This window comes from Ranitomeya variabilis, chromosome 2, assembly GCF_051348905.1.
Source record: "Ranitomeya variabilis isolate aRanVar5 chromosome 2, aRanVar5.hap1, whole genome shotgun sequence".
NCBI lineage: Eukaryota > Metazoa > Chordata > Amphibia > Anura > Dendrobatidae > Ranitomeya > Ranitomeya variabilis.
Genome location: NC_135233.1, coordinates 600,198,512 through 600,223,053, shown reverse-complemented (window position 1 = coordinate 600,223,053; position 24,542 = coordinate 600,198,512). Strand labels below are relative to the sequence as shown.

General features: G+C 42.0%; 1 protein-coding gene across 1 annotated transcript in view; it reads right to left on the bottom strand.

Moving 5' to 3' along the window:
• The window catches only part of LOC143807254 (17-beta-hydroxysteroid dehydrogenase type 2-like), a 92,413-nt gene extending 86,478 nt beyond the window's left edge, over window positions 1–5,935 (bottom strand). The window contains exon 1 of the mRNA XM_077288601.1: window positions 5,584–5,935. Within this exon, the coding sequence (XP_077144716.1) occupies window positions 5,584–5,860 (277 nt within the window). The 5' untranslated portion in view covers window positions 5,861–5,935. The remainder of the gene's footprint in view (window positions 1–5,583) is intronic.
• Window positions 5,936–24,542: the final 18,607 nt, after the last annotated feature.

Here is a 24,542-nt window from a genome sequence, read left to right as displayed (position 1 = left end):
GAACTCTTATTGGGAGAGATTATGCCAGGCACTGCGATGTGAACATGCTGTAAATAGCTCACATGGAAATAAACTAACTTCCTGTTCTTTAGGGAAAACTTTTCAGAAGTCTCACTATCAGCAGAGGCAGGATTATAATGATAGGTAACACCTATAACACAAAAACATGATTTAAACAGTAGGTCATTTTCAGAAGATAGATTTTCCTTAAAGGGAATCTGTCAGTAGGATCTACCCTCCTAAACCGTCTATATGAGCGCGTGGGTCATAGGAAGCAGAATAAAAAGACACCTTGATATCTGTGATCCGATATCTTGTGCCAGAGAAATCCATCGTTTTCTTAATATGTAAATGAGCTGTTAAGATCTATGGGTCGGGCATAGATCTCCCCAAGAATCTGCCTCAAGACCTTATTATAAATGAAAGGAGATGTTACCAGTGTGAGACATGTAGAACATAAAAACGGACTGTCAGTCATTACATGTCTCACACTGGTAATCTCTGGAGGAAGATTCTGAGAGAGATCTATGTCCGGCCCATAGATCTTAACAGCTCATTTACATAATAAAAAGGTGGATTTTTTCTGGAATAAAACATCGGATCACATATATCAAGGTATGATTTTATTCATCTTCCTATGACCTGCATGCCCATATAGACTGCTCTGGAAGGTTGATACTACCTACAGATTCTTTTTAAAGGGAGCGTAACTTCAGAAAGTGACCAAGAGGTTGGTTTCCAGATTTCCTGGACACATTTACTGGTGTCTGCTGACTGGTTGTCTTTAAAAAAAAAAAAAAAAAAAAAAAAATATTCTCTGTTGTGTGAAATTTAGCTACACAACTTTCTGAATGTTCGAGTAATTTCAGCCAAATTTTTTTTTGCAAATTTTACAAAACTTCAGAATGTTAGTAACAGCAAAGTTGCTTTTTGCCAGTAACAGGCTCCTGACCTAGAAACTTTTTCTTCTCTTTACAATTTTGTCCTTTTGTTTTTCTTAACTTTAAAAAAAATAAAAATAAGAACTGTAAATGTCTATTTAAATAATAGATCATTAAACAAAAGCGGCCGGGCGGCGGCGGACGTGTTATAGTGAAGGACTGGCATATTCAAATAGCAAAGGACAATTTGATGTAACGGTTTCGCTGGTGGAACTTTCAATAGTACATTACAGAGAAATACAATTTCCCTTAGTTATGGCGCAGGGGAACATTGGTTTTTATAGACTTTGCCTGGGATTTATGGAAAATCTCTGTATTTGGGAGTCATTGGCGGCCTGTGGCAAGGAGAAGTAGGCATGACCGGATCGCTGAGGCATCTAAATATGGTCTGTAAAAATCCATCTCCTGCTGCACTCCCAGGCGGACACTGTCTCGCTCCATGACAAAAAGTCCAGCTATTTTTTAACTCTTAAAAGGCAGAGGACACTACCAGCCCCTCCCTCCCCGAGCTGTGACATCACCTATTGTGAATGGTGGCTCCTGTGTTATCTACTGTATATAGAGGTGTTATCAGTCATTGTACAGGAAGAGGTGAGCTGTGACATCACCTATTGTGAATGGTGGATCCTGTGTTATCTACTGAATATAGAGGTGTTATCAGTCATTATACAGGAGGAGGGGGTGAGCTGTGACATCACCTATTGTGAATGGTGGATCCTGTGTTATCTACTGTATATAGAGGTGTTATCAGTCATTGTACAGGAGGAGATGAGCTGTGACATCATCTATTGTGAATGGTGGATCCTGTGTTATCTACTGTATATAGAGGTGTAATCAGTCATTGTACAGGAGGAGGAGGTGAGCTGTGACATCAGCTATTGTGAATGGTGGATCCTGTGATAACATCTCTATATACAGTAGATAACACAGGATCCACCATTCACAATAGGTGATGTCACAGCTCACCACCTCCTGTACAATGACTGATAACACCTCTATATACAGCAGATAACACAGGATCCATCATTCACAATAGGTGATGTCACAGCTCACCTCCTCCTCCTGTACAATGACTGATAACATCTCTATATACAGTAGATAAGTCATTGTACAGGGGGAGGAGGTGAGCTGTGACATCACCTATTGTGAATGGTGGATCCTGTGTTATCTACTGTATATAGAGGTGTTATCAGTCATTGTACAGGAGGAGGAGGTGAGCTGTGACATCACCTATTGTGAATGGTGGACCCTGTGTTATCTACTGTATATAGAGGTGTTATCAGTCATTGTACAGGAGGAGGTGAGCTGTGACGTCACCTATTGTGAATGGTGGACCCTGTGTTATCTACTGTATATAGAGGTGTTATCAGTTATTGTACAGGAGGAGGAGGTGAGCTGTGACATCACCTATTGTGAATGGTGGACCCTGTGTTATCTACTGTATATAGAGGTGTTATCAGTTATTGTACAGGAGGAGGTGAGCTGTGACATCACCTATTGTGAATGGTGGATCCTGTGTTATCTACTGTATATAGAGGTGTTATCAGTCATTGTACAGGAGGAGGAGGTGAGTTGTGACATCACCTATTGTGAATGGTGGATCCTGTGTTATCTATTGTATATAGAGGTGTTATCAGTCATTGTACAGGAGGAAGAGGTGAGCTGTGACATCACCTATTGTGAATGGTGGATCCAATATTAGCACTCTGTATAGCAGTGTTATCAGTCATTTTATTTTGATTTTCTCTGTGAGGATAATAAACAGGATAAACAATTATATATATGCGCAAAAGTTTCTTAAATAATTAAAATTAACAGTTTACATTTACATGCATGCGTCCTAACGAAGCCCAGAGTGGTGAAAAGCGCGTCGAGGTTAGGTAGCTGCTACCTGTTAGTTCTTAGGCACATTGTAAAACATTAATACAGACCTTGATTTCCCCTTTAAGAGCTAACTTGTAAACGTTTCCTACCGTCTTAGTAATGGTGGCATTGTAAGCTTTCCAACTACTCTGGTCGATTTGATGTCACTTCAACATTTCTTTCTACATTAGCACTTTGAGGAGTTGGAGGTAAATCAGGACAATGGAGAATTTAAAGTGATGCCCTGTGTGGAGGTCAATGCCAAGCAACAAGGGAAGACAAACTTGAAGAATCTTTTTTGCAAAAATCTTAGTCAGGTAGTAGCAATCGTACTGTTAAATTGCGCTCCACAGTCTAGCCCCCGTGATACGAGCCGCCGTGCTCAGCGAAGCGGTGTAATATAACGCTGACACTTAGGTAATCCCTTTTCACTGTTAATCAAATAACTCGGGATCAGCACTAGCAAAACTTATAACTCGCAGACAGATCCCCCGGCGACTCATATTGAGGGGGAATGCAAATGTTCTGATTAATACAAATACCGGGATTACAAAGAAATTCAGGATTTTTTTTCTTGCGCGCCGAACAGATGTGTTTATTGATATCAATTTGGGGTAGATACGATGTCTTGATTGCCTGTTGTTCCATTTTATTGCAATATTGTTGCATCCAAAAAGCCCCGTAATTATAGTATGTTTATTCCTTTTCTCGTTACGCCGTTTACCAATTGGATTAATTTACTTTATATTTTGATAGATCAGACTTTTATGAACGCAGCAATACCAAATAGCGGACTTGAAGCCAGTCTTGGGAGTTCAACAATGCTATAACTTCAAACTTGCTAATCCTCACAGCGTGCAGTGTGTGCACGGTCAGGATTCTCTGGAGTCGGGAGTGTGTCATGCCGACTAGACGTGCACAGTCTTGCTCAATACAAGTGAATTGAGGCTAGACACGTCTAGTTGGAATATGACCTGTCGTTTGCTTCCGGAGAATCATAACAGTGCGCACTCTGCACACTGTGAGGATTCACAAGTCTATAGTCACAGAGTTACTGCATTCTGGAATACATTTAAAGACTACGCCACTCTTTTTCTACTATTACTAAAATCCATAAATGATTCTGAGATTGACTCGCAATCTATGGAGAGCATGCACATCTCCATAACTGGGACCATTACCCACACAGGACATATCGTCTTTAAAAGGTATAGTAGGTTACTTGAGAATCATCCCATAGGAAATAAATTCTATAAATTGGCTCCAAAATGGGGTTGTCTTATGGGATAGATAATGTGTCAGACGCTTGGTCCAGTAGAGCGCCCTCCGGTGGGCCAACTAAGAAGCGAGGCTCAGACTTCGTCAGTGGTTTCTGTTAACAAGCATTCTAGAATTCTTCTCCCCGATCCCCCGCCAGCATCTTACATAACTTCAAGACGTTCTGATGTAACAATAAGTCTTTCTGTGACCTCTCAGCTGATGACAGATGTCTCGCTGACAATCCTTTATCGTCTAACACTTATCCATGTTTTATTTTTTTTTTGTTTTGCAAAAACAGGTTCCTCCGAGATCATCCATGACTTGGCATAAATGCTATCGCAAAGCTCAGATGTCTACATGAGATGTTCTCCAAGTTCTAGACACAGCAGATTTCTGTTACTTGGATCCACGCGACTAAAGAAGCCAACAAGTTTCACCTATGAAACAGAAATATCTAAGGGTGCGTTCACACGCAGGGTTTTTCTGCACCTTTTTTTGGCCATTCTTTTGAATGGGTGAAAAACACTGAAATAATTAAATGCTGCAAAAACCGCCATTTTTAAACATATTCTACGTGCTTGTTCACACACTGCGTTTTTGCAGCGGGCAAAAATTTTTTTTACTGTCCCGGCAAACAGATTGATATTTCTCAAACATCATGCACACGCTGCTTATTTTTTCCTTGCTAATTATTTCATCTGTCTTGCAGCATTTTTGCCCCATTCAATTAAACAGTTAAAAAAAAAAGCATCAAATATGCATCATAAATGTCAAATATGCATTAAAAAATGACTATTTTCCGCAGCATTTTTTCTGCAGAAATGCAACTTCCTAGTTCTCTCAAATACCCGGGAATCTCTGGAAGGAAAATGATTCATATATTTAATATTCATGTACTTTCCTAACAGATCAATAAAGTTTCGACAAAGGGAATTGCTATTTATGTAGTTGTCTAATCTGTCAGTGTAGGCCTCTTAGAAGGATTTAATATGAACACAACATCTTATTATATCTTATAAAGCAATTGCCATTGGAGCAGTTTCTTAATTTCTCAAAAATCAATGCGATATTTATGCAATTCCATAATATACTGGGGGAATTGCTATTTATGCACTTGTCTAATAAAGGGAATTGGAATCTATACCATCATTAATGTACAGTATCAGCAAAGGGAATTGCTATTTATGCAGTTCTTATCAGGTATTTATGCAAACCCCAAATATATAAGCAATTGCTATTGATGCAGTTTCCAAACATATCAGTAGGGATTTCATGTTTTTTGCAGACAAGGTTTAACAGAGAGAATCGCTCATGATGCAATTCCCTAATATATCGGTTTAAGTTCCATAAAAGGATTTGATATTCAAGCAATTCCGTCATTTACCTTTAAAGTGTCTGCTATGGAGATTATTAATGTATCAGTGAGAATTACCGTAGATATTTTTTTGCTATTCCCAAGTTGCAATTGCTAATCATGCAATTCCTAAATAGGACACGTGTATGCTGGAAACTGACTTACCTGTGATGAGCACGGTCTTGCCTTGAGCCGTCAGCATCCTTCGCACAGGTATGGAGACGTAATAGAGGGCACACGCCGCCACGAAGAGGGGGAGACCCAGGTGGCTGCAGAAGACGCAGCTGCAGAGTATCTCCAGCAGAAGAAGGGACAACAGGCAGGACACTGACACATTCTCTATTTTCACCTTGTTCCTAATTAATTTGTGAGCGACTAATCCGCTGAAGAGAGCGCTGAGCGCTACGTACAAGAGCGCAGAGTCACACTGGACAGTTTCCATACTCCGGAGTCACGCTGACAGTTGTGACAAAGTTTCATTCAATGGGATGAATGGCAGGGGCTGCTAATAACCTGCTGCTTTAAATATTCATTTTCCTCCCACCTCTTTTATGTCCCTAGGCTTTTTTTTTAACCCCCACCTTTCCCTTTGTTGGACATGACTCCTCCTCCCTCCAGACTTCACTCACTCGTATGAGAAGTTTTAAGAACTCATTCATTACTACTACGTGATAGGAGGGAGGAGGACGAAGGAACTGGAGAAAAAGTTATAGATGCTCCGTACTTACTCATTGTATTAATGTCCCACAACTCCAGGCATTGCTACAAAGATCCAGCGATTCTGTACATCCTGAGCCTTCTAGTTCATGAACTTCAATGATCTAAAGGCGCAGATAAGACACAACCTTGCAGCAAGTATTGAATTTCCCTGCAGCGCCCCTACAGGAGACAATGTTATGCCACGCAAGCCCTGCAGCCAATCAGTGTCCACTAACGGCTTCCGCTCTCACTTCTTCTATTAGTCCGATGTTCATGCATTGGTACAAACGGAAGTAGTAAGCGAGGCCACTGATTGGCTGTAGGGTTCACATGGCATAACATTGTCACCTGAGACCCGGTGCCGGAACGGGATGCCTATAGGATTAGTATCTTAAAAGGGGAACTATTTTTTTTTTAAAAAAAAGGAGTTATCCAGGCAGTGGACAACCCCCTTAGTGTCGAGATCACGTCTATTTATTAAGGGTAATGTCTTTATTTAAAGGGGCTCCGTGACTCTAAGCAGCTCATACCGTCAACTCGGGTGGAGTCGATGAGCTCACTGATAAGCTGCAGCCATGTCAATTTAACAACCAGACTAGAGACAATCACAGACACCACTTTTTGGGATTTCCAGCTTTTGGGGAAACTGCAGCTCCCAGTCATGGTTAGTGGTTGGGTGAAACCATTTATTGTCAAACGACTGTGTTTTCCCTTTTTAAATCATAATGACAACCCAAAACATCCAAATGACCCTGATCAAAAGTTCACATGCCCCATTTCTTAATACAGTGTTTTGCCCCTCTAACATCAATGACAGCTTGCAGTCTTGTGTGGTAGTTGTGGATGAGGTTCTTTATTTTCTCAGATGGTAAAGCTGCCCACTCTTCTTAGCGAAAAGCCTCCAGCTCCTGTAAATTCCTGGGCTGTCTGACATAAACTGCGCACTTGAGATATCCCCAGAGTGGCTCAATGATATTGAGGTCAGGAGACTGAGATGGTCACTCCAGAACCTTCACTGTGTTCTGCTGTAGCCAATGACAGGTCAACTTGGCCTTGTGTTTTGAAACGTTGTCATGTTGGAACATCCAAGTATGTCCCATGCACAGTTTTCGGGCTGATGAGTGCAAATTTGCCTCCAGTATTTCCTGATAATGCGCTGCATCATCTTTCCTTCAATTTTGACCAAGTTTCCTGTGCCTTTGTAGCTCACACATCCCCAAAACATCATTGAGCTACCTCTGTGCTTTACAGTAGGAATGGTGTTCCTTTCATCTTAGGCCTTGTGGACCCCTCTCCAAATGTAACATGTATGGTTGTGGCCATGAAGTTCAATTTTTGTCTCATTAGTCCAAATTACCTTGTTCCAGAAGTTTTGAGGCTTGTCTCTGTGCTGTTTTGAGTATTGTAGGAGAGATACTTTGTGGCATTTGCGCAGTAATGGCTTTCTTCTGGCGACTCGACCATGCAGCCCATTTTTCTTCAACTGCCTCCTTATTGTGCATCTTGAACCAGCAGCTCCGCTAGTTTTCAGAGACTCCTGTATTTCAGTTGAGGTTATTTGTGGATTTTTCCTTGCATCTCGAACAATTATCCTGGCAGTTGTGGACGACATATTTGTTGGTCTACCTGACCGTGGTTTTTTTTTTGTTTGTTTTTTTACAGAGCCCCTGATTTTCCATTTGTTAATCACAGTTTGAACGCTGCTGACTGGCATTATCAATTCCTTGGATATCTTTTTGTATCCCTTTGCTGTTTTATACAGGTCAACTAACTTTTCCCATAGATCCTTTGACAATTCTTTTGTTTTCACCATGACTCACAATCCAGAACAGTCAGTGGCTCGATGAAAGATGCAAGAGTCTGTCAGGATCCCAGAAACTCACTCAGCTTTTATGCACACACACTGATTACAAGCAAACAGGTCACAGGTGAGGATGTTACCTTTAGCATCCATTCAAATCCATTTGTGTCAACGTCTGTGCCTTTAATCAGGCCAAAATCACCAGGGTATATTAACTTTTGATGAGGGTCATTTGGATGTTTTGGGTTGTCATTAGGATTTAAAAAGAGAAAACACAGAACTTTGACAATAAATGGCTTCACCCAGCCATTAACCATGAGTGGAGAAAAAGATTTTGTTGCTATCTCATTCATATTCTCTGAAAAAAGGCCAAGAAAGCAAAAATTCTACTGGTATATGTGAACTTTTGAGCACAACTGTATTAAAAAAAATATATAACTACTATAATACTGCTCCATATATACAAGAACATAACTACTATAATACTGCCCCTATGTACAAGAATATAACTACTATAATACTGCCCCTATATACAAGAATATAACTACTATAATACTACCCCTATGTACAAGAATATAACTACTATAATACTGCCCCTATGTACAAGAATATAACTACTATAATACTGCCCCATGTACAAGAATATAACTGCTAGAATACTGCCCCTATGTACAAGAATAAACCGGTAACTATTATAATACTGCCCCTATGTACAAGAATATATCTACTATAATACTGCTCCCTATGTACAAGAATATAACTACTATAATACTGCTCCTATATACAAGAATATAACTACTATAATACTGCTCCTTATATACAAGAATATAACTACTATAATACTGCTCCTATGTACAAGAATATAACTACTGTAATACTGTCCCTATGTACAAGGATATAACTACTATAATACTGCTCCTATATACAAGAATATAACTACTATAATACTGCTCCCTATGTACATGAATATAAGTACTATAATACTGCCCCATATATACAAGAATATAACTATTATAATACTGGCCCTATGTACAAGAATATAACTACAATAATACTGCTCACTATGTACAGGAATATAACTATTATAATACTGCTCCTATGTACAAGAATATAACTACTATAATACAGCTCCCTATGTACAGGAATATAACTACTATAATACTGCCCCTTATATACAAGAATATAACTACTATAATACTGCTCCTATGTACAAGAATATAAACTACTATAATACTGTTCCTATGTACAAGAATATAACTACTATAATACTGCTCCCTATGTACAGGAATATAACTACTATAATACTGCTCCTATGTACAAGAATATAACTACTATAATACTGCCCCTTATATACAAGAATATAACTACTATAATACTGCTCCTATGTACAAGAATATAACTACTATAATACTGCCCCTATGTAAAAGACTATAACTACTATAATACTGCCCCTATGTACAAGAATATAACTACTATAATACTGCCCCTATGTACAAGAATATAACTACTATAATACTGCTCCTATGTACAAGAATATAACTATTATAATACTGCTCCTATGTACAAGACTATAACTTATTATTTTATTTTTTTTACACAACTCTGAGCCCTTTTATCAATAGTTTTCATTGGCAGGGGCACCCTTTTGTACTTGGATGTACATGTTTCGCCTTTTGGATTTTGCAGAGTCACCTATTCTGCATATGAGGTGGAGTAAGTCAGCACATTTATGCTGTGTGTGTATAATATATATATTTTACTGTACAATCTCTTATCCTAACACACACTAATTTAGCTGAACAACCAACATCTGCCTCTATTTACCAGCTACAGTATCCAGTACAGTATCCTGTACCAGTACAGTATCTTAAGTAGATGCTTAAAATTTTTATGGCCCCCAGACCCACTAGTAATTTTATAGCTGTGATTTTGCCAATAAAAACTGCAGCTTCTCCTGGATGAGCTAAATAAAGTTTATTGAGGAGCGTGCTACACGTTGTAAAACTTTCTAATACGTTATATGTCCCAGTGTGGTCTCAGAGATGTAGTATCAGGGTCCACAGCTACTGGCGCAGCAGTGTTTGCTGACGTGAAGTTCCTCCATAGGGATCTATGTGCACATTTCTTAGCTATGGACATATTGTTTTAGCTATAATTCACACTGTGAATGCCACTCTGGCAGAGGCACACAGAAATCATGGCGCCCCATAGTAGTTCTAAGTGGCCCCCCAAAAAATAAAATATTCCGGAGGGGAGGTCACAGAAGAGCATATCTTATAACTTTGCAGCTCTTACAAAATTATTTTCCTACTATTTAAGCCCCTATATTTCCCTTTCATTGACCCTATAAGACATGATGAAAATAAAAGAGCACCCCTAACACAGAATGATACCCCCACAGTGAATTCTTCCAAAGTACCCTCTCCATACAGTATAATGGGACCTCACATTGTCCTCCATGTAATATAATGGGACCTCACATTGTCCTCCATGTAATATAATGGGACCCCACATTGTCCTCCGTGCAGTATAATGGGACCCCACATTGTCCTCCATGTAGTATAATGGTACCCCACATTGTCCTCCATTCAGTATAATGGACCACACATAGACCTCCATGTAATATAATGGGACCTCACATTGTCCTCCATGCAGTATAATGGGACCCCACATTGTCCTCCATGTAGTATGATGCACCCCGCATTGTCCTCCATGCAGTATAATGGGACCTCACATTGTCCTCCATGTAATATAATGGGACCCCACATTGTCCTCCATGTAATATAATGGGACCCCACATTGTCCTCCATGCAGTATAATGGGACCCCACATTGTCCTCCATGTAGTATGATGCACCCCACATTGTCCTTCATGTAAATTTAATCTTGGGAGATGCCCACAAAGGAAGACGCCACCACTTCTGGGGTTTGGTTACTGCCTTTTTTGCAAGCTGTGATCACTTATGCTCTGAAATTCAGAGATGCCCAGTGAGGAAGAACCCGCTGCCGTTTACAAGTGTCAGGGACCCGATCTCCTCTCACCTGTGATCCGTCAGTGGTTCCTCTTCCAGTCCAGTCTCTTCTGCTGTTCTCAGGTTTGGACTAGTCACTGCTTTCTCTTCTCCCATTAGTGATGTTTGGATAATGTGCACAGTGACTGGTGAAACAATTACCATATTATCTGACATCCCAAAACATTATTTGAGGGATGAAAAAAAGAAAACGGAAAAAAATATATTCAAAATGTAAAAAAAATGCATTGAGAAGCAAAAGTGAGATCCAGACCTAAGAGGGTGAATTGTGCGCGACATAGGGAGAGACTCTCGTGCTTAGGACGTCTTCCAGCTGCATTTTGGTGCAACTGGTACATTGCGAGGACGGAGCGCCGAGATACAGGCTTCATTCCAAGCATCCTCATCTGTATGGTACAAGTGTCTCAGATGACATAAATATTACTTTTGTCCTTCTAAGCCTCGCACTGTACAACAAATACACCTTTTAATTGGCCGTGTAAAACCTGGAGAGCTCGCTGCTGCCGGGAAGCTATTGTCTAAGCCTCCATGAATATTATGTCTGAGGGCAGAGCGCCCAGAGGAGAACTTCTCTTATTCACCATTTCTCTGAGAGCTGCAATTATCAGATACGTTTCTGTGCACATTGCCAGAGAACAGCAGGAAAAAACATAGTGAGCATCATCAGACTGAGCCCAGGACTCAGGAACAGGAAGGATTGCCTGATACCCCGGGGCAGTAGTACACAGGAGCAGTACTATAGCAGTTATATTCTTGTACATTGGAGCAGTATTATAATAGTTATATTATTGTACATATGGGCAGTATTATAGTAGCTATATTCTTGTACATAGGAGGCAGTATTATAGTATTTATATTCTTACTCATAGGAGCAGTATTATAGTAGTTATATTCTTGTACATAGGGGCAGTATTATAGTAGTTATATTCTTGTACATGGGGCAGTATTATAGTAGTTATACTCTTGTACATAGGAGCTGTATTATAGTAGTAATATTCTTTGTACAAAGGAGCAGTATTATAGTAGTTATATTCTTGTACATAGGGGCACTATTCTAGTAGTTATATTCTTGTACATAAGGGCAGTATTATAGTAGTTATATTCTTGTACATAGGGGCAGTATTATAGTAGTTATATTCTTGTACATAGGGGCAGTATTATAGTAGTTATATTCTTGTACATAGGAGAGGTATTATAGTAGTTACCGTATTTTCCGGCATATAAGACGACTGGGCGTATAAGACGACCCCCCAACTTTTCCAGTTAAAATATAAAATCGGGGGTCTTCTTATACGCCGTATGTCATCTTATAGGGCCGGTGAATATGTGCCTTTTGGCATGGGGAGTGGTCCCGATGAGGAAGAGAGGGGGCGTCTCACAGTAAAGTGTGAGTGGAGTATATCCCCCATTACCTCATTGCGGCAGCGTGGGGGGTCTCTGTGCTGGGAGCGGCAGCTCCTCTTCGTGCCGTGGGTGCTCTGTGCTGTGGGGCGGCGGCGCATCTTCATGCCGTGGGTGCTGTGGGGCGGCGGCGGCGCAACTTCTTGCAGCGTCGGGGCTTCTCCGACGTCTCCACCAGGCCCGGAGGCACCGGCAGCCCCATTGCTCTGATGCGGTGGCCTCCGGGAAAATGGCCGTTGCTCAGATTCAGATCTCGTCTCCCGAGATCTCGGGAGACGAGATCTGAATCTGAGCAGCGGCCATTTTCCCGTAGGCTGCGATGCGGTGGCCTCCGGGAAAATGGCCGCTGGGGGCGGCGCATGCTCAGATTCAGATCTGAATCTGAGCAGTGGCCATTTTCCCGGAGGTCACCGCATCACAGCACTGGGGCTGCCGGTGCCTCCGGGCCTGGAGGAGATGCCGGAGAAGCCCCGACGCTGCAAGAAGATGCGCCGCCGCCGCCCCACAGCACGAAGATGCGCCTCCGCCCCACAGCACAGAGCACCCACGGCACGAAGAGCTGCCGCTCCCAGCACAGAGACCCCCCACGCTGCCGCAATGAGGTAATAGGTGGATATACTCCACTCACAATTTACTGTGAGATGCCCCCTCTCTTCGTCATCGGGACCACTCCCCCCCCCCCCCACCATATGCACATTTTATCTGTACCCGGCGTATAAGACGACCCCCGACTTTTAAGAAGATTTTGAGGGGTTAAAAAGTCGTCTTATACGCCGGAAAATACGGTATATTCTTGTACATAGAGCAGTATTATAGTAGTTATATTCTTGTACATAGGGGCAGTATTATAGTAGTTATATTCTTGTACATAGGAGCAGTATTATAGTAGTTATATTCTTGTACATAGGGGCAGTATTATAGTAGTTATATTCTTGTACATAGGGGACAGTATTATAGTAGTTATATTCTTGTACATAGGGAGCAGTATTATAGTAGTTATATTCTTATAGATAAGGGCAGTATTATAGTAGTTATATTCTTGTACATAGGGGCAGTATTATAGTAGTTATATTCTTGTACATAGGAGCACTATTATAGTAGTTATATTCTTATACATAGGGGCAGTATTATAGTAGTTATATTCTTGTACATAGGGGACAGTATTATAGTAGTTATATTCTTGTACATAGGGGCAGTATTATAGTAGTTATATTCTTGTACATAGGGGCAGTATTATAGTAGTTATATTCTTGTACATAGGAGCAGTATTATAGCAGTTATATTCTTGTACATAGGGGCTGTATTATATTAGTTATATTCTTGCACAGAGGCATTTTCTTTTAATATTTCCCTAAAACAATACAAAACTTTTCTGTTAATAAAAACTCCAACAAAGTTTGAATGTCATCCATCCTATTATCTTCTGGAAATTATGGTAAAATATTAAAATAAAAGAAATTGTGTCAGGACATGTTTGAATTTTGAGATTCGTCTTTAGAAATTCACGGTGAGTGAAAGACGTCGGGGTTCTATCTCCATTGGATTCCGTATAATAAAGCAATATTTGTAATAAGATGCCGTGTTGACGGAAAGGTGCTTAATAATTCATGTACTCATAAGCCGAGGCAGAATGACAAAGATTATGTCATTAATGAGGCAAATGACTGAACATTGTTTATATGTAATGAGCGGTTTGCTTTATGGCTACAGCTTGCCAGGATCCTTACTCATCTGGACAAGCGGATTTGTCTTTCTGGCTTTATTATTTTATAAATATACCAGCTTCTGTGTCAGTATTAATTATTGTTATTCCCAGAACATTACAGACATGATATCTGAAAGTGTTGTTTTACAAGAGTCTGTGTGCGGGGAAATAATTATATGGTGAAGTCTATATAAAGTGTATGAATGTGTTCAGCTCTTGTACACAACGCGTAGAAAAAACGTGTACGGGGTCGACAATAAATGTACGAGTCTGTACACCGCTCCGTGACAGTAGATGACCCATACAAGAGCAGCACCCCTCAAAAAGGTGTTTTGCACCATCGGAGGGGAATCCCCTACAGATCAGCAGCTATTTGCAGTGTATATTATTGTTACGCCGCTTCCTTATACTTACCTGTCCGGCCGGCGTGCTCTCAATGCTCCCTCCTGCTCTCCGTCTTCCAGCTTCTCTGGCGCTCGTCCCTTCGGCGGTCCACGTATGCACAGCAGACGCGCTCCTTTCGGCGCTGGGGCTTCTGGGAGGTCGTGACCCGGCAGCATCGCCTCCAATATGGCGGCGCCCATCGGGGACTTCTTCCCAGCGCCTGCCCTGCTCAGACGCCTTTGCGTCTATTGCATTCGCTGGCTTAGTGCCAGCGTCACCTTAGGTTCCTAGGCTCCGTTCCTAGCATCTTAGCCTGTGACTCTGACTGTCTCTGTTTGCCGTCCCTGCCAGTACTGTGTTCCTGTCGTGTCCTGCCTGTCCTGTGTTCCTGCCATACCTGCCAGTCCTGTGTTCCTGCTGAGTCCTGTGTTCCTGCCGAGTCCTGTGTTCCTGCCGAGTCCTGCCAGTCCTGTGTTCCTGCCGAGTCCTGCCAGTCCTGTGTTCCTGCCAGTCCTGTGTTCCTGCCGTGTCTTGCCAGTCCTGTGTTCCTGCCGTGTCCTGCCAGTCCTGTGTTCCTGCCGTGTCTTGCCAGTCCTGTGTTCCTGCCGTGTCTTGCCAGTCCTGTGTTCCTGCCGTGTCTTGCCAGTCCTGTGTTCCTGCCGTGTCCTGCCAGTCCTGTGTTCCTGCCGTACCTTGCCAGCCCTGTGTTCCTGCCAGTCCTGTGTTCCTGCTGTATCCTGCCGGTCCTGTGTTCCCGCCGTGTCCTGCCAGTCCGGTGTTCCTGCCGTACCTTCCAGTCCGGTGTTCCTGCTGTATCCTGCCGGTCCTGTGTTCCTGCTGTGCCTTCCAGTCCTGCGTGCCTGCCGTTCCTGCCAGTCTAGAGTCTCCTTGTTTCCATCGTACGTGTGCTTCCATCCTACCAGTCAGTACTTGGTCTTTGCTGCCTCTATCTGTCCAGTACCCCCGCCAGTCTAGTCTCTTCAGCAGCTCCGTCTTTCTCCCGTCTTCCGTTTTCTCTTTGTTCTATCTTCAATCGTCCCTTTGGGTCCAGCAGTTGTGGCTTCACCCTCCTTGGGCCTGTCCCTAAGTCTCCCTGTATAGGGGGTGGCATCATCTGGCTCACTCGTCCTCGGGGGCTCTGAAGCCGTGACCCAGAGGGTCCACTTCCCTAGTCCTGATAATTATATGACATACACACTGCTCAAAAAAAATAAAGGGAACACTTAAACAACAGAATATAAGTCCAAGTAAATCAAACTTCTGTGAAATCAAACTGTCCACTTAGGAAGCAACACTGATTGACAATCAATTTCACATGCTGTTGTGCAAATGGAATAGACAACAGATGGAAATTATTGGCAATTATCAAGACACCCTCAATAAAGGAGTGGTTCTGCAGGTGGGGACCACAGACCACATCTCAGTACCAATGCTTTCTGGCTGATGTTTTGGTCACTTTTGAATGTTGGTTGTGCTTTCACAACGGACTCTACAACCCACACAAGTGGCTCAGGTAGTGCAGCTCATCCAGGATGGCACATCAATGCGAGCTGTGGCAAGAAGGTTTGCTGTGTCTGTCAGCATAGTGTCCAGAGGCTAGAGGCGCTACCAGGAGACAGGCCAGTACACCAGGAGATGTGGAGGGGGCCGTAGGAGGGCAACAACCCAGCAGCAGGACCCCTACCTCAGCCTTTGTGCAAAGAGGAACAAGAGGAGCACTGCCAGAGCCCTGCAAAATGACCTCCAGCAGGCCACAAATGTGCATGTGTCTGCACAAAACGCTTAGAAACCGACTCCATGAGGATGGTCTGAGTGCCTGACGTCCACAGATGGGGGTTGTACTCACAGCCCAACACCATGTAGAACGCTTGGCATTTGCCACAGAACACTAGGATTGGCAAATTCGCCACTGGCGCCCTATGCTCTTCACAGATGAAAGCAAGTTCACACTGAGCACATGTGACAGTGCTCCCTATGTACAAGAATATAACTACTATAATACTGCACTTTTTGTGTTAATTCATGAAGATGTGAACATCTTGCAAGGATCAACATGTTTGTTAACTGATCTGACAGATGTTATACTGAAGAGCAAGAAAAAGCAGCTAAGTGGTTGAGATTCTGCAAGATACAGCAACATCTCAATGAAGTATCTTCCAGGCGCTCAGACATTAGTGCATTAGTAGAGCTATGTATCACCGCATTCATACAGAGCTATTCAGAGTCTTCCCATACAAATCATCAATGGACATTAAAAGGCAGAGTCGGGGACACTACCTGCACTATTCCATGGACAGTAATGTGTTTCACAGTATCCATTGCTGCTATAACAATGTCAGCGGCATGGGAGATGGATTGTCTAGGGCAGGAGGTGATCCTCAGGCGCAGTGCTCGGCTTTTATTCACTCTGGTTTCCTTGTCATCCTGCAGTATCAACAGAAACTAAGAATAACATCTACAGAAGAAAATGGAAAAGCCATTGGAGCATCAGGAAACTTACAGACACTTCTATTACACGAGCAGATGTTATGAGAAAACATGTTTATGTCTTATAGCTGAATATAACGGTGAGGTCATTTTTTTTTTTTTTTTGTGCCACTAGATGGCAGAACTATATTAGCCGTGTGTTGTTGATACGGCCAGATTAGATATGATAATTTCTCATGTTCCTTCGCTTTTTGGATCACCTAAAACAGAATCTGCAGCAAAATCCATGCTTCTTACATGTAGATTTTGCCTTTTCCATTGCAAACGGTTTAAATCTGCGCTGATTTTGCTCAGAAATTTGTCATGCTGCAGTTAAAAATCAGCACCACCGTTCAATTTCCAGGCTGAAATTTTCAAAATCATGTAGAAGAGATTTGTCGAAGTTTTAACTACTTAGCCGCCACTATTATAAGGGTTCATCCAGACATCAGCGATTTTCTGGTACAAGAAAATCAGCCCGAGTTTCAACAATTTTTTTTTTCCTATCAGAGATTCATCAAAGTTTGGTCACAGTTTTTCTTGGTTGAAAAACAAAAAAAAAGCTGCATCCAGGTGCTATAGGACCTATAAACTTGTATTGCCGATTTTGATCGGACACGTCTGTGCGATTTGAAGAATCAAGGACATGTGAACGGCCCCATTATATATAGGAGTTCTAACCATGAAAAATACAGATAACACATGTACGTAAAAAACGGACATGTGAATGAGCCCTCACGCTGCGGTATTTCTGCACACAAATCCATAAGGAAAAGCCACACCAAATCCGCAATGTACACTTATGGCCAAAAGTGTTGGCACCCTTGAAAGTGTTCCAGAAAATGAAATATTTCTCCCAGAAAATTATTGCAATTACACATTGTGTTATACACACGTTTATTTCCTTTGTGTGTATTAGAACACACACAAAAAAAAATCTGAAAAAAAAAAAAAAGGCAAATGGGACATAATTTCACACAAAATTGAAGGGCCAAAATTGTGGGTTAACAACATTGCTTCAAGCAAGTGATGCTTTTTCAAACTCACTTGTGGCAAGTAACAGGTGTGGGCAATATGAAAATCACACCTAAAACCAGATAAAAAGGGGAGAAGTTGACTCAATCTTTGCATTGTGTGTCTGTGTGTGCGCCACACTAAGCATGGAGAACAGAAAGAGGAGACGAGAACTGTCTGTCTGAGGACTTGAGAACTAAAATTGTTGAAAGATATCAACCATCTCAAGATAACAAGTCTATCTACAGAGATCTTGATGTTTCTTTATACACAGTGCTCAACATAAAATCAAGAAGTTTATAACCCATGACACTGTAGCTAATCTCCCTGGACGGGGACGTCAGAGAAAAATTGATGAAAGGTTGCAACGCAGGATAGTCCGGATGGTGGATAAGCAGCCCCAATCAAGGTCCAAAGAAATTCAAGCTGTCCTGCAGGCTCCAGGTGCATCAGTGTCAGCACGTACTATCTGTCCACATTTGGATGAAATGAAATGCTATGACAGGAGACCAAGGAGGACCCCACTGCTGGCAGAGACATGAAAAAGCTAGACTGCATTTTGCCAAAATTTACATGAATAAGCCAAAATCCTTCTGGGAAAGCATCTTGTGGACTGTTGAGACCAAGATAGCGCTTTTTGGTAAAGCACATCATTTTGTTTACCAAAAACTAAATGAGTCTTAGAAAGAAAAGAACACACTACCTACAGTCAAATATGGTGGAGGTTTTAAGATATTTTGGGGTTAATTTGCTGCCTCTGGCACTGGGTGCCTTGACTATGTGCAAGGCATCATGAAATCTGAAGATTATCAATGGATTTTTGGTCACAATGTAATGTCCCATGTCAGAAAGCTGGCATTGTGTCCTATGTCATGGGTCTTCCAGTAGGACAATGACCTCAAACATACTTCAAGAAGCCCCCAGAAATGGATGGAAACAAAGAGCTGAAGAGTTCTATAGTGGCAGAAGTTAGTCCGGATCTAAATTCCATTGAACTCCTGTGGAGAGATCTTAAAATTTTTGTTTGGAGAATGCGCCTTCACATATCAGAGACCTGGAGCAGTTTGCAAAAGAAGAGTGGTCAATAATTTCATCTGAAAGGTGTAAGAAGCTTGATGATGGTTACAGGAAGCGATAGATTGAAGTTATTTATTCCAAAGGGTGTACAACCAAATAAGTTGAGGGTGCCAACAATTTTGTCCAGCACATTTGGGGGTTTTGTGTGAAATTATATCCCATTTGCCTTTTTTTTTCCCTCTGTTTTTTTGTGTTGTTCTAATACACACTAAGGAAATAAACATGTGTATAAGAAAACATATGTAACTGCAATAATTGTCTGGGAGAAATACTACATTTTTGGGAACAATTTCAAGGGTGCAACACCATCTTAAAAACCTCACAAGCTGGATTCATACCTTGCGTATTGTCAGCATGCAAAATCTGCAGCATTTTACAGCACTATCAAAGAGAATGAGATACAACTTAATCACATCTACGTGCTGCTTTGACAAGTATTTGCATGGAAATTGGCTTTTGTTGCTTTTTCTTTGTTAATTTCTATTTGAAAAATGCACCTTTTTGGGGCAGATTTTACCTATTCATATCAGTGGGGCCCCTTAAATCCACCAGCCTGGCGTTTTTTTTGTGTGCATTTCCACTACGAAAATTGTGCATAAAAAGAGGTGTGAAAAACATGCAAGGATTTTTGAGGCAGAAATGTTAGATTTTCAGATTAGAAATCCACATTTAGGGTATGTGCACACGTATTTTGGAGCTTTACGGATTTTTCCGCAGCGGATTTGAGAAATCTGCAGGTAAAAGGCACTGCGTTTTACCTGCGGATTTACCGCGGTTTTTATGCGGATTCCACCTGCGGATTCCTATTGTGGAGCAGGTGTAATCCGCAGCGGAATCCGCACAAAGAATTGACATGCTGCGGAATGTAACCTGCAGCATTGCCGCACTTTTTTTTTCCGCAGCATGGGCACTGCGGATTGCGGTTTCCATAGGTTTACATTGTACTGTAAACGCATGGAAAACTGCTGCAGACCTGCAGCTGCAGATCCGCTGCAAAATCCGCAACGTGTGCACATAGCCTAAAGGGGTTGACTGGGGCATTAATACTGATGTCTATCCTCAGGATAGGTGATCAATGTGGGTGCGACACCCGGCACCCCTGCCAATCAGCTGTTCCCGGTGTCATCCTTAATAGCACAGCTCCGTCGACGGAATAGTGGCCGCGGCCGCATACTGCACATCCATTCCCCTATTGCAGTACCAGCCGTGGCCACTATACAGTTCACGGAGCTGTGAGCAGTTCCAGCAGCTGTTGGCACCTGATAGGCAGGGGTACAGGCTGTTGTAACCCCACCAATCAGACACTGATGCTGGACAACCCCTCTAAATTTGCACCAAATATGCAACAAGTGAACTTGTTTTTCCACTTGGATTTTTCATTTTTTTTCCTCTACACGGACATGGGTTTTTTGCAAATTCACAGAATGTGACTTCAGCAATGCATACAATTAACATAATATATACTTTTTTTTTTAGCACGAAATAGCAAAATAAAGATATTCCATTAAAAAAAATCTCATCTTTGCAACTGTAAATTCAGTTTTGTAGTAAACGACTCGTCCTCTGCGTGTGGAAAAGTATCAGAGCGTAGTGAATGAGATTTCAGAAATGGAGCTGATAAACAGGACAGACTTTTGGGCTGAGATAAGCCGACATTCCCTGTAAATAACACTGCTATTTCCAGCAATAACACTTTGTCTTCATCCTTTAGAAACTGCGCTCATGGACACCAAGTCCCTGCGCTTTCCTGAAACTTTCCTCTCCGGCATGATCAAGCCATCTCCCTCTCCGCAGGGCGCTTTCCTCTAATTTTAGAGGGATATTAAAAAAATAAATAAATTTAAAAAAAGGGTAAATACGCCATGAAAATCATATGGTTCAGCTCAGTGGGAGATTTCCACTGTGTAAAGATCACATTCCAAGCGTGGAAACGTACAATGCTACGGAGGCCGAGAATACCGAAAACACAGGATAGGATAAATGGACAAAAAATAAAAGTAATTTTATCTCAAGGTCATCACCTCTAGTTGAAAGGAACATTCCCATTCTCATTGTTTTCTGGTTCCTAATATAAAAAGGATATACCTGCAATACAGAAGTTTCCAAAACTTTTTAAAAGTTTTCAGTCCGATCCCTCACCAATCGTTCCATCTAACTTGGCACCAGAGTACGGCTACTTTCACACTAGCGTCGTGCACTGCACGTCGCAATGCGTCGTTGTGGAGAAAAAACGCATCCTGCAAAGTTGTCTGCAGGATGCGTTTTTCTCCATAGACTTTTATTAGCGACGCAGTGCCACACGTCACAACCGTTGTGCGACGGTTGCGTCGTGTTTTGGCGCACTGTCGCCACAAAAAACGTTACATGTAACTTTTTTTGTGCGTCGGGACCGCCATTTTCGACCGCGCATGCGCGGCCGAAATTCCGCTCCTTCCTCCCAGAACCTTACAATGAAGCAGCGGAAGCGTCCTAAGACTGCTTCCGCTGCCAACGTCGGGCATTTTCTTCACAGTATGCGTCGGTACGTCGGGCCGACGCAGCGCGACGGCCCCGTACCGACGCTAGTGTGAAAGTAGCCTTACACATTTTCCGTCATAATGACGCCAACATGGGCAGCACTGGATACAGTTCACCCCTATGGATGACGTATAAAATCTTCTTAAAGGGGTGTTCACATTTTTTTTAAATTCGTTTATTAATTTTCAGAATAAATCATACAGTACACACATCTGCATTCATGTCCATCATTATCAATTATAAAATGAAGTACAGATAATTACAGTATACCACCACATTTAACACATCGCAAGAATACAACTAGTGTATGCCAATCACTTATGCCTTATAAAACTTCTATGATATAACATTAACTACCTTAACTACCATTAGTAGTGGGGTGTTCACATTTTAAAAAGTTTTGGCACGTAATTGGATATTCCATTACTTAATGAGCCCTTAGACCCCGCCAGTGCCAAGAATGAAGCCCTGCATTCAACCGTCGTTTTGAGGATTGGTTCTAAACCAGTAATCAAATCCAATCTTAGCAATAGGCAATCAATTCCTAGGATGGGAGTATCCTTTTAATGCCCTTACATAAAATAAAAATGACAAACAGCTTTCCAAAGTGCTCATAGAAAATGCCATGCTTTATATGCTCCTCCCCTATGACTCTTCAGAGTCACATGACATCTCCCTATAGTCCTTATAGCCCCTCCTCTATTAAACAGGAAGTGCCATGTCCAATAGGAGCTAGGTAGGGATGAGCGGACCTGTGTAAGTTTGGGTTCTGGTACCCAATCTGAACTTTTCTTTAAAGTTCAGGTACCAGAACAAGAAACAGAACCCAAAACCCATAAAAAAAATGGAGACCCGTACTTTGGATCAGGGGGAAAAATATATATATATATATATCTATCCGCAACGGACTTCCCCTGGAACTCCGGACATCGCAAAGGACTTCCCCCGGAACTTTATACATCACAACGGATCTCCCCCGGAACTCCAGAAGAAGTCTGTGTTTAGCACTGAACACTAACTACCCAGAACGAACCCCAAACTTTTACGGTCAGGTCCGCTCTTCTCTACAGCGTCCTTTCTTCTAATACTTTTAGCTGTAAATTTAGCTTTGATGCCCACATTTAAAGGATCCACAAGTTCCCTATAATCATCACTCTAGGTTCCAAAAAAACCCCACAAATAAATCTCCGTTTTCGCACTTAATCATGTTCTTCTCTTCGTCATTTGTGCACTGACAAGTTTCAGCAAGAACGGCGGCTGCGCATATGGAGGCTAGACGTAAATTGCCCCAGTTTTATTTAATGCGCAGACGATATGATTTGCGACGTCACGTTTCCTTTTCAGACTATGAAATGTCAATCTGTTCTGCCATATCTATACATACCGCTTCCCAATAAAGAGCTGGGGGAAAAAAAAAAAGCTTCAAAAACACCAACAAAATAATAATTTTAAAATAGTAACGAGCAGCCATCTGGTTGTGGGGTGCAGAGAAGTAGTTAATTACACCTAGACGACAGTTTTACTTTCTTCGGATATTAACAGCTTTCAGCACAGATGCATATTTTCCATAATTAAAGTCAGTAATGTTTCCTCCATGCTGATTCATTGGGAGGTTTTGTCTGGTGCATCTGTTGAAACGTGCGCTCCTTTACATCACTTTTGTATATGTTGTTGTAATGCTGTCATATTATTTTGAGGGTCTCTGATTCAATGTACTAATGACTGATTAGAGGTGAAATTGTCTACAGGATTCAGATTCTCCCAAAATGGTTGCACATTAGGGCGTATAAATTGGACCGTAGTGCTCGGACTGGCCGGCAGCTCTCCCGACCCGAGTGTGACAGCCTTACAGAAATACACGAAGCTGTCACACTCGGATGGGTAGAGCCACCGGCCGGTCCAATTTATACGACCGTCTAACTGCGAGACATATTTGAATAGCAACTTTTTTTTTTCCATGGTTCACTTGTGGCTACTAGTAGTCCATTTGGGGAAAAGGTGTCTTAATTTGATGCAAACTTGACCTGGGCCAGACCATGTCAGCAACAGATTAGGAAAGTTAGTAATCAGCCAGATCATGTAGACTCAACCAGGCAGATATAAAGAAATTGTCTAAGGTGTGTAATGGGTAGATGACAGGGCATTTCTAAAATTACGGGTCTTGTTCCTGGTTGGTATGAATCAACTGACATCTCCTAGTCCATCGGCCACCACAATGATTTGATGGGAGCAAAACAGCCACATCTTACCTGGTGCAAGGTCACTGTTGCGTTGTGACACACGTGATATCGTGTCAGGCCGGCAAAACAAAAAGAAGAGCCAGGGATGCAGTGAGGTAAGAGGTGCATCTCCCGCTCTCGTCCAGTGGCCAAAGAATCATCATGGCCGATGGACTAGGGAGGTGCTGATTGATTCGTACCAATTCTAGTCGGTACTTATCAAAAGTGGTCCTAGAGCTAAACAAAACTGGGTCATGGTGGGGGATCAAGACTTATTGGTGGGAGTAGAGATTAAAAGATGGGTCAAAAATGATATACATGGAGATTGCTCTGTAGCTGAAGACTGGTCAGAGAGCCCATGCCAACCTCTGACCATCAGCAAAAAAAGAGCCTACCATGGGCACATAAGGATCAGGACTGGATCAAGGAGACCTGGCCTTACGAATCACGTTTTCTTTTACATCATAAGGTCAGCCAGCCATGTGTATGTCACTTACATGGGAAAGAACTGGCAGCAGAATGGTAAGATGAGATGACGGAGGCATTCCAGTCTTCTGCACATCCGGGCATTCGTGTGGATGTGACACATACCACCTAAACATTGCACAGGTCAATTACCCCCCTTGACGGCATTGGGAGTCACTAATACAGCTGAATATTGCCCCAGCCACACTGCAAAAACTGTTCAGGAATGGAGGAACGAGACAGAGTTCCAGTTGATAATTTGCCTCCAATCTTCCCAGATCTTATTCCAATTGATCATATGCAGAATATGGTACAAAAACAAGGCAACTTACATGACTTAAAAGG